The sequence below is a fragment of the Aethalodelphis obliquidens genome, unplaced genomic scaffold (assembly GCF_003676395.1).
Source record: "Aethalodelphis obliquidens isolate GAN/ISIS:26980383/991018 unplaced genomic scaffold, ASM367639v1 scaffold14, whole genome shotgun sequence".
Lineage (NCBI taxonomy): Eukaryota > Metazoa > Chordata > Mammalia > Artiodactyla > Delphinidae > Aethalodelphis > Aethalodelphis obliquidens.
In genome coordinates, this window is record NW_020837958.1 from 16,226,291 (window position 1) to 16,241,406 (window position 15,116).

The 15,116-nt window shown below is 54.2% G+C and overlaps 1 protein-coding gene across 4 annotated transcripts in view; it reads left to right on the top strand.

Moving 5' to 3' along the window:
* The first annotated feature begins 1,214 nt into the window (after positions 1 to 1,214).
* PAX6 (paired box 6) overlaps positions 1,215 to 15,116 on the top strand; it is a 22,531-nt gene continuing 8,629 nt past the window's right edge. Inside the window, exons 1-8 of one of the 4 annotated variants that reach the window (XM_027115108.1) lie at positions 1,332 to 1,453; positions 1,553 to 1,746; positions 5,645 to 5,721; positions 6,083 to 6,143; positions 9,712 to 9,842; positions 10,639 to 10,680; positions 10,775 to 10,990; positions 11,738 to 11,903. In XM_027115108.1, the coding sequence (XP_026970909.1) occupies positions 6,134 to 6,143; positions 9,712 to 9,842; positions 10,639 to 10,680; positions 10,775 to 10,990; positions 11,738 to 11,903 (565 nt within the window). In that variant the 5' untranslated portion in view covers positions 1,332 to 1,453; positions 1,553 to 1,746; positions 5,645 to 5,721; positions 6,083 to 6,133. Of the gene's footprint in view, positions 1,454 to 1,552; positions 1,747 to 5,644; positions 5,722 to 6,082; positions 6,144 to 9,711; positions 9,843 to 10,638; positions 10,681 to 10,774; positions 10,991 to 11,737; positions 11,904 to 15,116 lie in introns of all 4 variants that reach the window. The other 3 variants (XM_027115110.1, XM_027115109.1, XM_027115111.1) reach the window with 3 other exon arrangements.

The following is a 15,116-nucleotide window of genomic DNA, read 5'->3' on the forward strand; positions in this document are numbered from 1 at the left end:
TCTGGTGTGTGGTCAGAAGAGAAAAGCCATTTACTTACTTTCCTCCCCGGTTTTCTGGCAACAGCTGAAGGGGAGTTGCCTCCGTGGACTGAGCAGACCCAGGAGAGGGAATCTTGGTGCGGAGAGACTCACACACCACACAAGATAACGGGTGGCACACACGGATACATGCTGACACACCAACATCAATGGCGAACGCTCGCGCTCTCTCTCTCTCTCTCTCTCTCTCTCTCTCTCTCAGCATTGGTAGTCTCCCTCCACTCCAGGCCTCCACCCCCGCCTCCCTTCTTATCTCCCCCTCGCGTCCCCTCCTCTCGGGCGGGCGCCTGGAAAAGCAGCCGCACTTAGTCAACAAATGGCACGTGGGAGAAGTTGGTGAGTGTTTGGTGAGGACTCTTCAGGCTTTTCACAAGAACCCTCTGTACACAAAGTAAGTGGCGTGTTTGCTCGGGCCTCTCCAGCCCCGGCTGTGCCTCCGCTCCACTGCGCACCGCGCCTTCCGAAAGAAGAAAGAACAGAAGAAAGGGCCGGGGGAGAGAGGGTGGGGGAATGGGCAGGCCCGGGAGGCCTGGACTGGGAAGGCCGCCCGGCCTCGCCAAGTTCCCAAACGGGCGGCCTCCTCTCGGCCTAAGCTTCGCCTCGGCCTCCGCGGGAGTGTGTCTGCCAGGACCCAGTGACGCTCATACCCCTTTTCTCTTCTTCTTCTCGGCGGCCAGGTGGGCTAGGGCGCGGCCACTGCTGTGTTCCGCGTCCCAGCGCCCAGGCGGAGATGGGGTAGGGGTAGGGGTAGGGGTAGGGGCGGGAGGGGAGGGCGGGCGGAGGCGGGGCAGCAGGCCAAGCTGCGCTGGAGTTGGCAAAAGAGGGACGCGCAGAACTACAGAAACTTGCTCCATCCATGAGCTGAGAGTCCCGCGCCCAGCTTAATGGTGTGGGGGGCGCGCCCCCCAGCTCAGCGGCCTTCACTCGACCCCTCAAGTTCGCGGCCACAGTGCGGCCCGCGCTGATTCCCGGAGCGCTCCGAGCCTACAGATGTCTGGAGCGCCAGCCCCAAAGCCCAGGCGCGGGGGCCCAGCGCCGGGGAGAGCAGCCCGGACACACCGGCGGGGCCGAAAACAAGTGTATTCATATTCAAACAAACGGACCAATTGCACCAGGCGGGGAGAGGGAGCATCCAATCGGCTGGCGCGAGGCCCCGGCGCTGCTTTGCATAAAGCAATATTTTGTGTGGGAGCGATCCGTACATTTGCATGTTGCGGAGTGATTAGTGGGTTTGAAAAGCGAACCGTGGCTCGGCCTCATTTCCCGCTCTGGTTCAGGCGCAGGAGGAAGTGTTTTGCTGGAGGATGATGACAGAGGTCAGGCTTCGCTAATGGGCCAGTGAGGAGCGGTGGATGCGAGGCCGGGCGCCGGCACACACACATTAACACACTTGAGCCATCACCAATCAGCATAGGTGTGCTGGCTGCAGCCACTTCCCTCACCCACACTCTTTATCTCTCACTCTCCAGCCGCTGACAGCCCATTTTATTGTCAATCTCTGTCTCCTTCCCAGGGATCTGAGAATTGCTCTCACATACCAAACCAGCAGCGTCCTTGGAGTAAACTCTCGCCAGCAACTCCTTTAAAATACCGTCATTTCAAACCGTTGTGGTCTTTAAGCAACAAGAGAAAACAAACAAACAAACAAAACCCAACCAAACAAAACTCTTGACAGGAGCTTTTGACGAGAGAGGATGCCTCAGAAAGGTGAGTCCGCTTCTTTCTTCTCGCTTCATTTTTATTGCAATATTCAGGCAGGTCTCCCCCTTCCTCCCCCCCCTTCCTTCCTCCCTCTCGCCGGTCCCCTCCCCCACTGCTACGCCGGGAGAGTTGGACTGGAGAAGTTTCCACGCAGGAGCCCAAACTTTCTACTTCCAGCGAAAGCCCGCGTCGGAGGGCGACGGCCGGCAAGCGGGAGCGGCGCAGGGCTCGCGGCGGCCGGCCGGCTCAACCCCAGCGCCAGCGCCAACGCCAGCGCCAGCGCGGGTTGAGCTCGCAGGAAGAACCGAGGCTCCGGGCGACGCAGCCGCCGCGGCTCCCGGCCACAACGTCGCCAAATGCTCCCGGCCGGCGGCAGAGGACGAAGAGGCTTTGCGGTGCCGCAGGCCCGGGAACGGCTGCAGAGACTGGCCGCCGCCGGCCGCTTTGTCCAGCCGCGGGCCCAGCGATCGCGCCGAGGGCCGCGCGCCGAGGGAGCGCCGAAGGAGCCGGCTCGCCGCGCCGCCGCCCGCCCTCCGGCTTTGTGCGGCGCTCTCCCGGGCACCGAGGAATCCGCGGGCGCTCGAGCGCCCAGGGCCACCGCGCCCGCCGCCAGCCCGAGCAGTCAGTCGGCACGGCAACGCCACGCCGGATGCGGAGAGAAAGAGCGAGAGAGCGGGAGCCGGGAAGGAAGCTGCCAGGCCGAGGCGGTCGAACGCGCGCTCCGAGGGAGCTCCGAGCCGAGCGGGAGGATTGTCAGCTTCCATCAGGACCCCAGGCTCTGGCCCCCAACTTGAGCGCAGAGCTCGGAACTTGAAAACTCTCTGCTCCCCAGGCTTCCCCCAACCTTCGCCCTCGCCCTGCGAAAGCTGGGGTCCTCCCTGTCCTCCGGCCCCCAGCGCTCGGTGGGTATTTTTCCTTGTCTTCCTCTGACAAAGCTGCACCGGGTGTTGCCATTTCAACAAGTTTCGAGGTGGAAAGGTGGATTTTTTTTTTTAATTCAAAGCTCCTGAATTTTTTCCTTTGTGAGGCCTTTAAGAAAAATCAATATGAAAGCATTGGCTTTCCCCTTCGTCTGATCACGTCCTCTCCCAGCTAATTAGTCTGAGTAATTTGAGAGCTTTTCGATTCTAAGACCCCAGGAGGAAAAGTGTCTTTTCAAAGTTCATAAAGTTGTTGCCTCTGTCCTTGTGCAGATTTTCTCAGTCTCCCTGCACCATAATAGCCCTGAATTTTAGCAAGTGTAATTGGGGGGAAATGGAGTTGAATTTCAAGTGGAAATGCTTTCTTTTTTGAGTGCTAAAACCCGGCCCTCCAGTCATGAGTGATTTCTAGAAAGTTTAAAAACAAAGTGAACGGTGGTTTCTTTTTTCACATATGATCCGAAGCTCCCTAAGCCATATTGGACGTTTAACTCGAACTTGGGAAGGTTTGAAGAGGGGAGTGGGAGCAGAAAATGAGATGAAAAGCAAAGAGCTTGAAAGCCTGGCGAGTTTACGGAGGAGAAATAATAGTTGTTGCCGTTGACATTACATTTTTTATAGCCGGTGACCTTTGCAAATGTCTGAAGGCAATTTGATTAGTCGTTATTTGGCCCTAGAGAGTAAAACTTTGTCATCTTAATTGGTAATTACTCTTTGGCTGGGGGTCGGGGGGGGGCGGTGGGCGAAAGTGAGCTTTCCTCTCCCCTTCGCCCTAGCTAAGAAGTTTGGAGATGAATTTTGAGCATTAAGTAATTAAAACAACAACAGCGTTAAAAGCTGAGGTTGGGTCAGGGGTAGGGAGGCAGTGGCTCAGTGGCCTAGTGGACCAAGGCAGGGCGACTCTGAGGTGTTTGGAGACTCCTTCCTTCCCGAGTGGGTCTCTGACCCAGCTGGGGCCGTAGGAAGCCCTTGGCTGAGCTGGGGGGGGCTTCGGCTGCGGCTGAGGTGGAGGGAGTCTAGTCTCTCCGCAGGCGACTGCTTCCGGGTGTCGGACACCCGGCTTCCCCGGTTGCTTTTGCACTAAGTGTTAACGATTACTTAAGTAATGAGATAGCTTCTTAGTTGAGAGGGGTGTGGGAAAGGAGCAGAACCGGGATTTGAAATGCTTCCACCTTCCCAGCTGCTTGGAAAATTAATCGGCTAGGCCTCTCTGGAATCAGCTAGTGATTTTTAAAAAATGGCTCCAAGAATGTACCGGCTGGGCTGGGGGCATTCGGTTGTGGTTGGGTACGGTGTGGGTTACAGTATGGCTTTAGGAAGTTTTACCCTTCTGGGGGAATTCCAGTCCACCTCTCCCCACCAGCTACTATGTGCAGTTTCAGAATCCCACTTTGGGGAGGGGGGTTGGGCATTCTGTGCAAAGTTGGGTTTTCTGCCTGTCCTTGGCTTGACTTGGTCTTGGGGACTGAGAAACAGGAGGAAGGCTTTGGGAGCCAACCCAGCTAGGGCTAACTAGGTAGCCCTCTGCCTTCTCCAATATTTACCAAGCTGCTTTGGGAAGCTGGGGGAAAGTCTAAGTTTTAAGTTTATTTTTATGGGTTTAAGCTGCCTCCCAGGTAGTTAATAAATTAGACCATGAATGGCCTTTAAGAGAAAAAAATGTGTTTCTTGGGATTCTTTGCTTGCAGGCAGGCAAAATTAATAATCATAATAGGCAAAACAAGAATAAAACTTTTAGTTTTGTCTTTAAACAGGGAAAATGATGCTGTGACTATTTAATGATTTTACTTTTTTTTTTTGGCAAACCTTTTGAATGGGTTCTTTATTGTAACTCTCTCTTCCCAATTGAGCTCCCCACGGTGCCGTTGTATCTTTTTACAGCCCCTAACAACTCACACCAGTAACACAATTACCTCCAGATATTTATAACAAGAAATTACTTTTCTATTCCAACCCCACCCCCAGAACCTTCTTCTTAAGGGAAGGCAGGGAGGGAGGTGATGGAGGAGGTCGTAACCTTGGGGGACAGCACTGGGTCAGGAATTACAAAGCAAGAAGTGTCCCTCTGCTCCCTTTGTGAGTTGGTGGGTTGTTGGTACCTTTGGTTGGAAGCTGTGTTGCTGGTTAGGGAGACTCGGTTTTGCTCTTTGGGTTTGGGGAGGGCTGGAGAATAGAAGCCATTGTTCACTCTCTGTAGGCTTTGTCGACCACGCTCACCCCCTCCTGTTCATACTTTTTAAAGCAGTGAGGCGAGGTAGACAGCGTGTGTCACAGTACAGTAAAAGGGGGGAAGATCTAAACACCAAAAGATAAGTTAATCACAATAAGTGAGGTTTGGGGGGGAAAAAGTTAAGCTTGCTACTTTCAAAGTCCCAGAAAGGCTGAGAAGTGAGTAGAGAGGGGGTCTGACTGGGAAGCTTTGAGGGAGAGAGTGAAGGTTAAAGGGGTAACCAAAGAGTTGGGTTCTGGGGGCCTTCGGGCAACTGGGGTGGTGAAATTCTTGAAGGAAGGAGTAATGGCTCCGAAGCCCTCCCAGTAGGCCCCAGCCTGCACCCTCAGGCACCCTGAAGTTCCAAGGTCCCCTTTGCCTCACATCTAAACTTCAGGTATAAGTCCTCTCCCCCTCCCCCCCACCCTACCCCCCAGCTCTTGGCCTCTCCTCCTAACCCAGCTGTTTCTCTTGTTCTCCCCTCTTCCTTTCCCTGGTTTTTGATATTTTTGCAAAATGAGGCCCCAACTTGTCAGATCCTTTCTCCATATCTCCCAAGCCAGGCCAGGGCAGCCACTAGCAAACCGTGGGGACTTCTGCAGGATAGGCTGCTGGAAATGTGGGTGTAAGTCTGGGATTTAGGGTTTTATGGCAGTTTGAGACCTAGATGCATTTTTTTTTTTTTTCTTTCTGAGAGTGTGGATCAGAGAGCCCATGGGCCTATGCTTTTGAGCCACAGTTTGACATACCTTTCTCTCCTTCTGGTTTGTCTTAGGGCGAAGACTTTAACTAGGGGTGTGCAGATGTGTGAGACCTTTTATTGTGAGAGTGGACAGACATCCCAGATTTCAGGCAAGTTCTACGTTGGCTGCTTTGGGTTCCAAAACCTGAAAGAGTCAGAATGCTCGCTCATTGTTGTTCAGATGGAAGAAAAAATTCAAAATCAGGTCATCGATTCTCCTGATTAAAGGGTTAACTACTAAGAGATTTGGGGGGAACAGATTGGGAATATTGGAGTATTTGTAGCCCAAAGGGTAGATTTTGCATGCACTGGAGGGCAGAGCTGGATGACTCTTCCATCGCTGCAACCGACTGAGTGGATCATTTCCTTAAAGAGGGGGCTTTCTCCTGTCCTGGCTCCAGGACATCCTCTGTAGGGAGGTAGGCCTACCTGGTGCTGGCCCATGATTAATGCCTATATTCTTGCTAACAGAGCCCCATATTCGAGCCCCGTGGGATACCGCGGCCCCCAGCCTGCGCCAGCATGCAGAACAGTAAGTGCCTCTGGTCTTCTTGGACTTGGGGCTGGGGAGGTGCAGACCCGCGCGCGGGTCGGGGGAGGGCATGGAGCCTCACGGAGTCCGCGCTGGCCAGACCGCGGGCGCGAGGCCGAGGGACCCGAGGCAGCTGCTCCTCTCTCCTAGCCCGGCAACCCGAGAGGGGAGGCCGTTTGCTCTGTTCTCCCTCCTGGAAGAACAAGGGCTGGGCCCCTCAGAACAGCCCGCAAGAGTTTGCGAAGCTGCGGAAGAGAAACCCCATCCCCCCAAATCCTGTAACTCACACCCCCTCCCCGCCCCTGCCCGGGCTCTGACCCCAGAGAGGGGGGCTGGGCTGAGCAGGGCGGGGCGGAGGCTTCCAGTCGCAGCGCGAGAAGGAGGCCCCTTGGGTTTAGCGAAGACTGAATGTCTCCGCCGTCCGGGCGGGGTGGGGGCTCCCCTCCCCCAGTCACTCTAAGGGCAGCTCCTCCCCTCCCCACCCTGGCTAGGGCCCTGGAAGGCCAGCGGAGCGGGGCACCCAGGCCTGCGGTGGGGTGGAGGTGGTACACTGGCCCCATGGGACTGTTACAGGGCGCCGGCGAGAGCAGGTTTACTAGGTCTGGGAAGAGAGTGAGGATGGAGCCCAGGAGGTGGAGAAGCCCTGCCCCGATAGCTGCTGTGTGTGTCTTGGTCATTCCGGCCCGCTGTGCCTTTGATTCCCAGGCTCTTGCACTTCCCATTCTCCCTCTGCCTAGGCCCTTTGGGCCCCCAGCCCACTTTCCTGCTCGGTCCGTGAGTGCTGGTGTGTGGCAGGACGAATCTGGAGACCGGGCCTGGGAGCGTGGAGGCCCAGCGAAACTAGGCCAGGGTTGAGGTGCGGAGTCTGGACGCGGTTTAAGGGCCCAGCTGTATGGAGTGCCCAAAGGCCTAAGCCTTCTAGAAACCTTCCCTTGCCGAACTGCAGACTGAGGAGGGTCCCCAGCGCCTGATCCATCTGTCCTGGAACCGCTAGTCGTCCCCTGGTGCTTCCGCGGCTGGTGGGCGTAAAGCGCAGGAGTGGGCGCAAAGGTGGCGAGCTTTAAGGCGGATTAGTTGTGCAGAAACCTGCCAGGCCCTGGGACTCGGCCTGGTAGGAACCTTCCTTGGCGAGGCTTAGGCTTCTGTCCACCCTTCCTGGCTGCTGGGTTCTCCCCCTACAGCACAGGGTCCCCAGCCGCAGGCTCTCGGGAGGGCCGGCCCCCGGCGCCCGGCGCCGTGGGTTTGCCGCTGCGGCCTGGCTGGCGGGCCCCGAGGGGCGCGCGGGGTCGCGGGCCGGCCTGCAGGGCTTTGTGCCGCTCGCTCCCGGGTGTGCGCGAGGCGCAGAGCATCCAAATTGACACCATATGTTTTCCTATTAGATGCTTCGCGGTCGAATTCTAGGCGCATAATCATCGCCACTGGGCGAGAGCGCCAGCCGTCCCTAGGGAAGGGACACAATGATTGAGGCTTAACCTCTGAAGGGGAACTTATAGCTGCGCTTCCTCGCTGCCATTTCGATGCTGGCAGAGGCGACCTGGCCCTGGGCGAGCACCCGCCGGCGGTCGCTGTGGAGGTGGCGGGCAGGTTGTTTTTTGCAATGCGGGGAGAAGGAGGGAGGTCTAGGGTTAGGCGGCCTCACACGCCTTGGCATTCCTAGATTGGGACCTGCTCACGCAGCGCGTGAAGTTTAGAAAGTCTTTCTCGATCTTTCTCTGGGGCAGCCTTTCTTTTTCCTGGAAGGCTCCCTTTGCCCAAAGGGGAGGCTCCGTATCTGGAGGAGTAGAAGCTCTTTCGAGGCAAAGGAAGGCAATAAAGGGAGTTTAGGAGAAAACGGTAAGCGCGATCTAGGGCTTGCTCTGTTGGAGAAGCGGTGTCCCTGCGATGGCCCTGCTCACGCTGGGCCCGGCCGGAGCCTAGATACCCCAAAAGCCTGTCACTTCTCATCGAGTTGAGGCTCCAGCACCCCCCTCAGTGAGGGCCCCCCCCTGCCCCAAGCCTTCGGCTACCCTGAAAACGCGGCTCCCCTCGAAGGGGAAACGAGTGCAGTTCAATCTCGTCTGAGTGATCTACAAATAGGGACGGAAAGGGTCGTTTTATCACGGTCCCGTTTGTCGTGACGATGCAATTTCCCGGAGCGGAGCACTGTCACAAAGTGACAAGGCTGCCACAAGCGCCCCGACTGATCTTTTCAATTAGCCTTCCATGCATGATCCGGAGCGACTTCCGCCTATTTCCAGAAATTAAGCTCAAACTTGACGTGCAGCTAGTTTTATTTTAAAGACAAATGTCAGAGAGGCTCATCATATTTTCCCCCCTCTTCTATATTTGGAGCTTATTTATTGCTAAGAAGCTCAGCTTTCTGGAGTCAATTTATCAGAGGCTCCAAGGAGAAGAGAGGAGAGGAGAGCTGAGCGGGGAGCCACATCTTCTCCTGGAAGGGCTGCTCTCTAGAGTCGGGGCTGCAGGTTGGAGATTTTTAAGGAAGTGGGAATTGGCAATTGGCTTTATTTGTGTGTCTGTGGTTTCTGGGGAGGGGCTACAGAGGTGCTAACTCCCTGTTCCCTATGATTAGACAATGGGGTGAGGTTGTGAGATAACCAGATAAAGGAGGGATGGGGGACACTGCGGTGTGGTCTTTTCCTTTTCTTTCCACTTTTTGATTTTTGCTAATATCTGTCCTTGGCTGTGGGGAGGGCCGAGTTTAGCAGCAGAGCTGTGGCCGGTGCGAACAGACTCCCAGATCTCCGCCCCACTGCAGCAGCCAGCCTACTTTGTGGCTGGAGCCGATCTGGGGCTCTGAGGCTTGAGGAAGCCTTCAGTGGAGGTGCTGAAACCCAGGTTGTGATTCATTAGCCATGGATTTGCTCTTCTGGTTCTTCTCTACTCCCTCCCCTTTTCTTCTCTTTTTTTTTTTTTTTTTTTTTAAATCCCAGTGCTTGTGTGTTGCCTTCACCAGAGTTTGGAGTGTGACAACAAACGTTTCTGGACTCTAGTGTCTGAGGGAGCACTGGAGAGCTATAGGATTTGCTATCACAGTTCTAACAATGCAGAGACCTTGGAGATTCAGTGTGGGTTCTATAGGACTCGTGGTTTTTCTTGACACTCAGAGGGGATCTTTGGGAGGATATTTTTTGAGCTGATGATTTGCACCTTGCGGGTTCAGAGACTGGCTGGGGTGTTTATGGAAGGCAGCGGTGGGCTGGGGGCTCTGCTGGAGTGAAGGCGGTAGTGAGGTGTGTGTGCTCTTGCTGGTCGGTGTGTGTTTGCATGGTGCTTCTGCAGTCTGGTGGGCAGGAGCTCGGCTGTGCTTGGGCTGGGCTGCCTGATGCCAGGAATGGCTGCGAGGTCCTGTTGTCATTTCTGATCGATAGCAGGGACCTGATCGCTGAGGTTGGCCAGGGTTGGCAGGGAGCTGAGGATGCATTGTGGTTGTCTTTTCTTTCTTCTTCCTTTTCTTCTTTCTCCCTCTTCTTCTCTTCTTCCTCCACCTCCTCCCTCCTCGTTCTCTTTACTCTTCTTCCTCGCCTCTCCTCTCCGCTCTGCTCTGCTCTCCTCTCCCTTTCCTCAGGTCACAGCGGAGTGAATCAGCTCGGTGGTGTCTTTGTCAACGGGCGGCCACTGCCGGACTCCACCCGGCAGAAGATCGTAGAGCTAGCTCACAGCGGGGCCCGGCCGTGCGACATTTCCCGAATTCTGCAGGTGATCCTCCCGGCGCCGCCCCACTCGCCGCGCCCCCCGCGGCCCTCCACTCTCAACGCCCTCTCTCCATTTCTTACTGTAAAGGCTGCTAATTATGGACCCACCAACCCTCACCCCCACTCCAGTCCCCACCCCACTCCCCTGCCTTCCGCTTTCCCCTTTCCTTCCACCATCCTTCCCGATCTCTTCCAACCTGGGTCAGTCACATAAGACAATTCATCTGCTTAAGAAAAAAATTGGGTGTGAATCCGAAAAAAAACCAAAACCTTTCTTTTTTCATTTGGCAAAAACATTCATTGTGGTAACAGTTTATGAAACTATAATAAAATGACTTATGTAAATCCACATAATCTCATTCCCCTCTCCCTCATCCCATGCTTACCTCAGGGTTTGAGATACTTGTTTGATTTCTTCGTATTTATGAAAAATATATATATTGATTTTAAAAGACGAATGCTATTTACCTCCCTCCCTAAGTCACATTTACTCAATTGGGCATATTTTTAAAGGAATGATAACTAAAAATTCAGTCTCTATTTCCCCTTCACTCATTACAGCTTAACAGCACTTTAAGCAAGGTCAGCACAAAACAATCTGACTTCGTTTTGATGCATCTTCAAGCAGCATTTATTTACAAAAACAGTTTTTAAAACTTTGAAATTAGTTTTTTTTTTTAGTTCAAACGGTTTGAAAGTATCATCCTATTTGTAGTTTTTAGGGCTACAAATGTAATTTTAAGAAAAAAGCTCTCTACAGTAAGTTCTCATACCATTGAAGGTATATTTTTGTGTTATAGACCCATGCAGATGCAAAAGTCCAAGTGCTGGACAATCAAAACGTAAGCTTGTCATTGTTTAATGCATACTTAAACAATTTTATTTTTGTCTTGAAATTATTAATAATGTGGTTTTCTGTCCACTTCCCCTATGCAGGTGTCCAACGGATGTGTGAGTAAAATTCTGGGCAGGTATTACGAGACTGGCTCCATCAGACCCAGGGCAATCGGTGGTAGTAAACCGAGAGTAGCGACTCCAGAAGTTGTAAGCAAAATAGCCCAGTATAAGCGGGAGTGCCCGTCCATCTTTGCTTGGGAAATCCGAGACAGATTACTGTCCGAGGGGGTCTGTACCAACGATAACATACCAAGTGTAAGTTCACTGAGAACATTCCCTCTCCCTGCCCTAAGCTCACACTCTTCCCTCTTTACCATCACTTTCTTGACCTCCCCCTGCTCCTCTCCCTGCCAGTGTCTTTCTCTCTTTCTCTCCTCCGTGCTCCACAATTTGTCTCCTCTGTACCTGGGGGTCTTGAGAGGAGCACCCTGACCTTTTTTTTGACCTTCTGGAAAATGGAAGTCAAATGTGGGGGGTTATGCACCTCACTTGCATGTGGCAAAGTAGAGAGCGGAGGCACCTGGAGAAAGGCACTGGAATCTAGAAGGAAAATGCAAATGAAAACCAGATTTGAGCTTCCGCCAAATCTACCTGTTTGAACTTTCTTTCAGGCATCAAACATCCATTTCTGCCCTAATATAAAACAAATAAAAGTGAAAGAAAGCTCTAGGCCAAGTCTCAATATTTTGGGGGGGAAGTCTTTAACAACAAAAAAGCAGCCATGTGAGTTAGGTCACCAGAGACACTGTGCAACAGTGAAGGACCCCTCCCTAGTCTTTCAACTCTCTACACAACTGAGTTTCCATGCCCAAAGTGATGGCTGGCATTCTTTCCACGATGTCTCTGCAAATCCACCCACTGTCCTAGGATGGCTGGGAATTTTTTTTTTTTTAATGTATTAAGGGTCATTCTTTAAGCGGTGGGAGTGCTGAGATGGGGACTTAGGGCAACTGTGTCTTCAGGAGACTCTACCATTTGGTTTGATCTTGATTTGATTTGCAGGTGTCATCAATAAACAGAGTTCTTCGCAACCTGGCTAGCGAAAAGCAACAGATGGGTGCAGACGGCATGTATGATAAACTAAGGATGTTGAACGGGCAGACCGGAAGCTGGGGCACCCGCCCGGGTTGGTATCCGGGGACATCGGTGCCAGGGCAACCTACTCAAGGTAAAAACCCAAACACCCATCCTCAAATTCTCCATATATGCAGCCCCTTGCCCATCCTCTTCTCCAACTTTTTCGCTCTCCGGGCTTTTGTGCCTAGAGAATGTAGTGGAGAAACTCTTCAAAGGCTTGGGACATATCGACTTGTGCTGTATCTAGGTGGTGTTTGTTGAACTATCTGGTTGGCCTGGGAATTCGAGGGTTGTGTATGTTAGGTAGTATGAATGTAGCTGGTGTGTGTGTGTGTGTGTGTGTGTGTGCATATGTTCGCTCGAGTGTGTGTTATGGGCAGGAGTATGTGCGTGTGTGTATGAGCTAGCTGCGTGGTGCCCTATTCAAATGTGCCATTAAAATGCACGGAGAGCCCCCTTGCTGTAGAAGTGTGACAAGTTAACACACTGACAGACTGCAAGATAAACATAATTGTATCGTTTTGCTTCTTGCCGTAATTGACAAATTATGTGACTAGGAGTAGGGTGTGTATGAGAGGGTGAGCACTGAGATGCAGGGCCAAGTTGAGGATGGGGCATTGGAAGTGGTGGCTTTCCCAACTAAACAACCCTACCCTCTCTGCTCTGACCCCTTCCACCCTTTGGGCCCCCAGTTCTCACTCTTTGTGGGTGGCGACTGCGTAGAAGGGTGGGGTGAGGATACTGTGAACCGGACTTTGGTGTGCCGGGAGCGACTCTGGGGCTGGGAGGAAAGATAGGATCTGGACCGTCCTTGCATCTGTGAGAAGGGATGGAAGAAGAGGAGCAGATGGGGGTGGGGTCTGGTCTGTTGGCTCTCCCCCTCCCCTACACACACCGGAGGTAGCTTGGTCAGGAATAGGAAACAGTTTACTCCGAAGATTAATCGGTATTTGTTGTCCTCGTGACAAGGAGATAATATGCGGGATAATGGGACGTGGCGTCTCACTCCCCGGAGCACGAGGAAGCCTGGGGGCTCCCGGCCTGGGAGGCGGCGAGGGGAAGCTGACTGGGCTGCCCTCGCATCCGTGCGCTCTCGGACCCGCTCTAGGTGCCCTGCGCCTCCACCGAGCCGGGCTAGAGAAGGGAAAATCGGTAACAGTATGCGAAATATCTGGTACAAAGGATGCTTCTGTCACTCGCAAGAATTTGTTATGGGAACAATCCTGTCGCTCTGTAATTGCTCATTAGAGAACGTTTTGTTTCTCATTAAGGCGACATGAATAAGCGTCTAGTTGAAGGAGACAGCTGTAGAAATGTTCCACAAGAGACCTCTGGACACGATTCGGCACCGATTGCCAATTAGACATGTCAGTTTTAAGAGCAGAAAACAATATAGGACGGACACTGGGAAGATAGGGAGCAAAGCGCTGGCTCGGTGTTTCCCAGCGCGGCCGCTCGGCCGGCCGAGGCCTCCCGACGCGCAGGGCCCCGGCTCCCCCGGGCGACCCGCCCGCCCGCTCCCTCGCCGGATCGGGCCGAACCGCGGCCTCCCAGGGTGCGAGGCTGCACCCGAGGAGGCGCTGCCTCCGCCCTGACCGCAGGCCCCGGCCCCCTCCGGCTTCTGGTGAGGACGAGGGAGTGACCACCACACCCTCACCTGACCCTTGAAACCGTAGGCTTCCCACCTGCGCACACCGGGCACACCCAAGTGACGCGCTCCCGTTGCCTTCCCCGGCCCCCCGCAGTCTGCGGTCCCGGTGACCCCACCCCGCCGAGTCTGGCCAGCGGGTGCGAGAGGTCTCAGGGAGGGCATGGGACACAGTGGCCGGGCCTGGGAGAGCTGAGCCCTGGGCGCGAGGGCTCACGTTTGCCCGGGGCCTGGAACAAGGACACCCGCTCCTCCTCCCCGGAGCCCGGACCGGACCGAAGCCGAGAGCAGCAGCTTCGCCCGCCCCTCTGCTGTCACCAGAGGTGGCGCCCGATTGGGGCGGCTTTTCGTCGCGGGGAGCGTGAGGGCGGGAAGCGAGAGCCTAACCGCAAGGACCTGGTCGTGACCGTTGGGGCAGGAGGTGGCGCTAGTTCAGGAGCTTTGAACTTTCAGGCGCCGAGTTGGCGGAGCCTTCTGGCTCCCCAACTGCCAGTTCCCCCTTCACTCCACAGAAAACCCACGCCAGTGCCTGGTCCCCACCGCGTGGCGAGGACGGTCGCGCCAGGCGAGCGCAGAGTCCCGGGCGTGGGGACCACCGGGCGCCGGCGGCCGGCTGACGTGCCGGGAATCCTCGGTTCTCTTGGCGCTAAGAAGGCCCCCCTCCCTCCCTCCCTCGCCCCCTTTGCCGGCCCAGGAAGCCGGTTTGCGGTTTTAAAGAGCCCATTACTCCGAAAGCATAAGGCGAGGTTAGGTCTCAGAGGGAGACAAATCTGGTTTCCATCTGATCAACGCCATGCGGCGGTGAATAAAATTGTGCCGACTTGGGCTGACAACAAGAAGAGACAACTCTATCCAGCCCCGATTCTCCAGCGCTTTGGTGGTTTTAGGGATCACAGAGACACTTTTTCTTATCTCCTCCCCCCCCCCCCCCCGCCCCGCCACCAGCCCCGTAATACCCAGGCCCTCTATAGGATTTAGTCAGTCTCTTTTTCAACAGATGCTACAATGTTTTGATCCGCGCTCCAGAGCTGAAAAGGTGCCGCAACCGGGTTGCTATCTTTTCTTGCTTGTTTTCCGCATCACTGATTAAGACACTAAGAAACTAAGGAATGATTTTATTTCCCAGCGTCTTTTTTTTTTTTTTTTTTTTTCTTTCTCTCCTCTCCTTCTTCCAGGAAATAAATCCTATCCCGAGCGTCAGATGGTCCTGGGGCTGGGATAATGGGAGGCGCTTTCACTCGCCTTCTCGCGGATTAGGCTGGAAGGTGGACGGCGCCCATTGAAGGCCCCTTCTTTGCGCTCAGAGGGGGCGCCTTTTAAAGAAGATATCTTAATTGTCTGCCACTTAGGTTTATCATGTGGGGAATTCGAGATCCAACTTCCAGTTCTATTTTGCTAAAAGCTTTAAGAGTGGAAGGTAAATCCACTAAAGAAAAAAAGGGGGGCACCCAGTCTAAGAGTGACCTCTCCGGCACTGCCTCGCTGCGAACAGTTGCTATTTTTAAAGGAGCAAACAAACTTTCAATGGAGCACGCTCGCTCTTCAGGGTCTTGGAGGGATCCTGCAGCCACGGGTTTCTCCTGAACCGCCTCTAATTCCACGGCTGTTTTTATTTTCCCCCTCAAAGAGGTTTAAAATCGAGCTCTCCTCATCCTC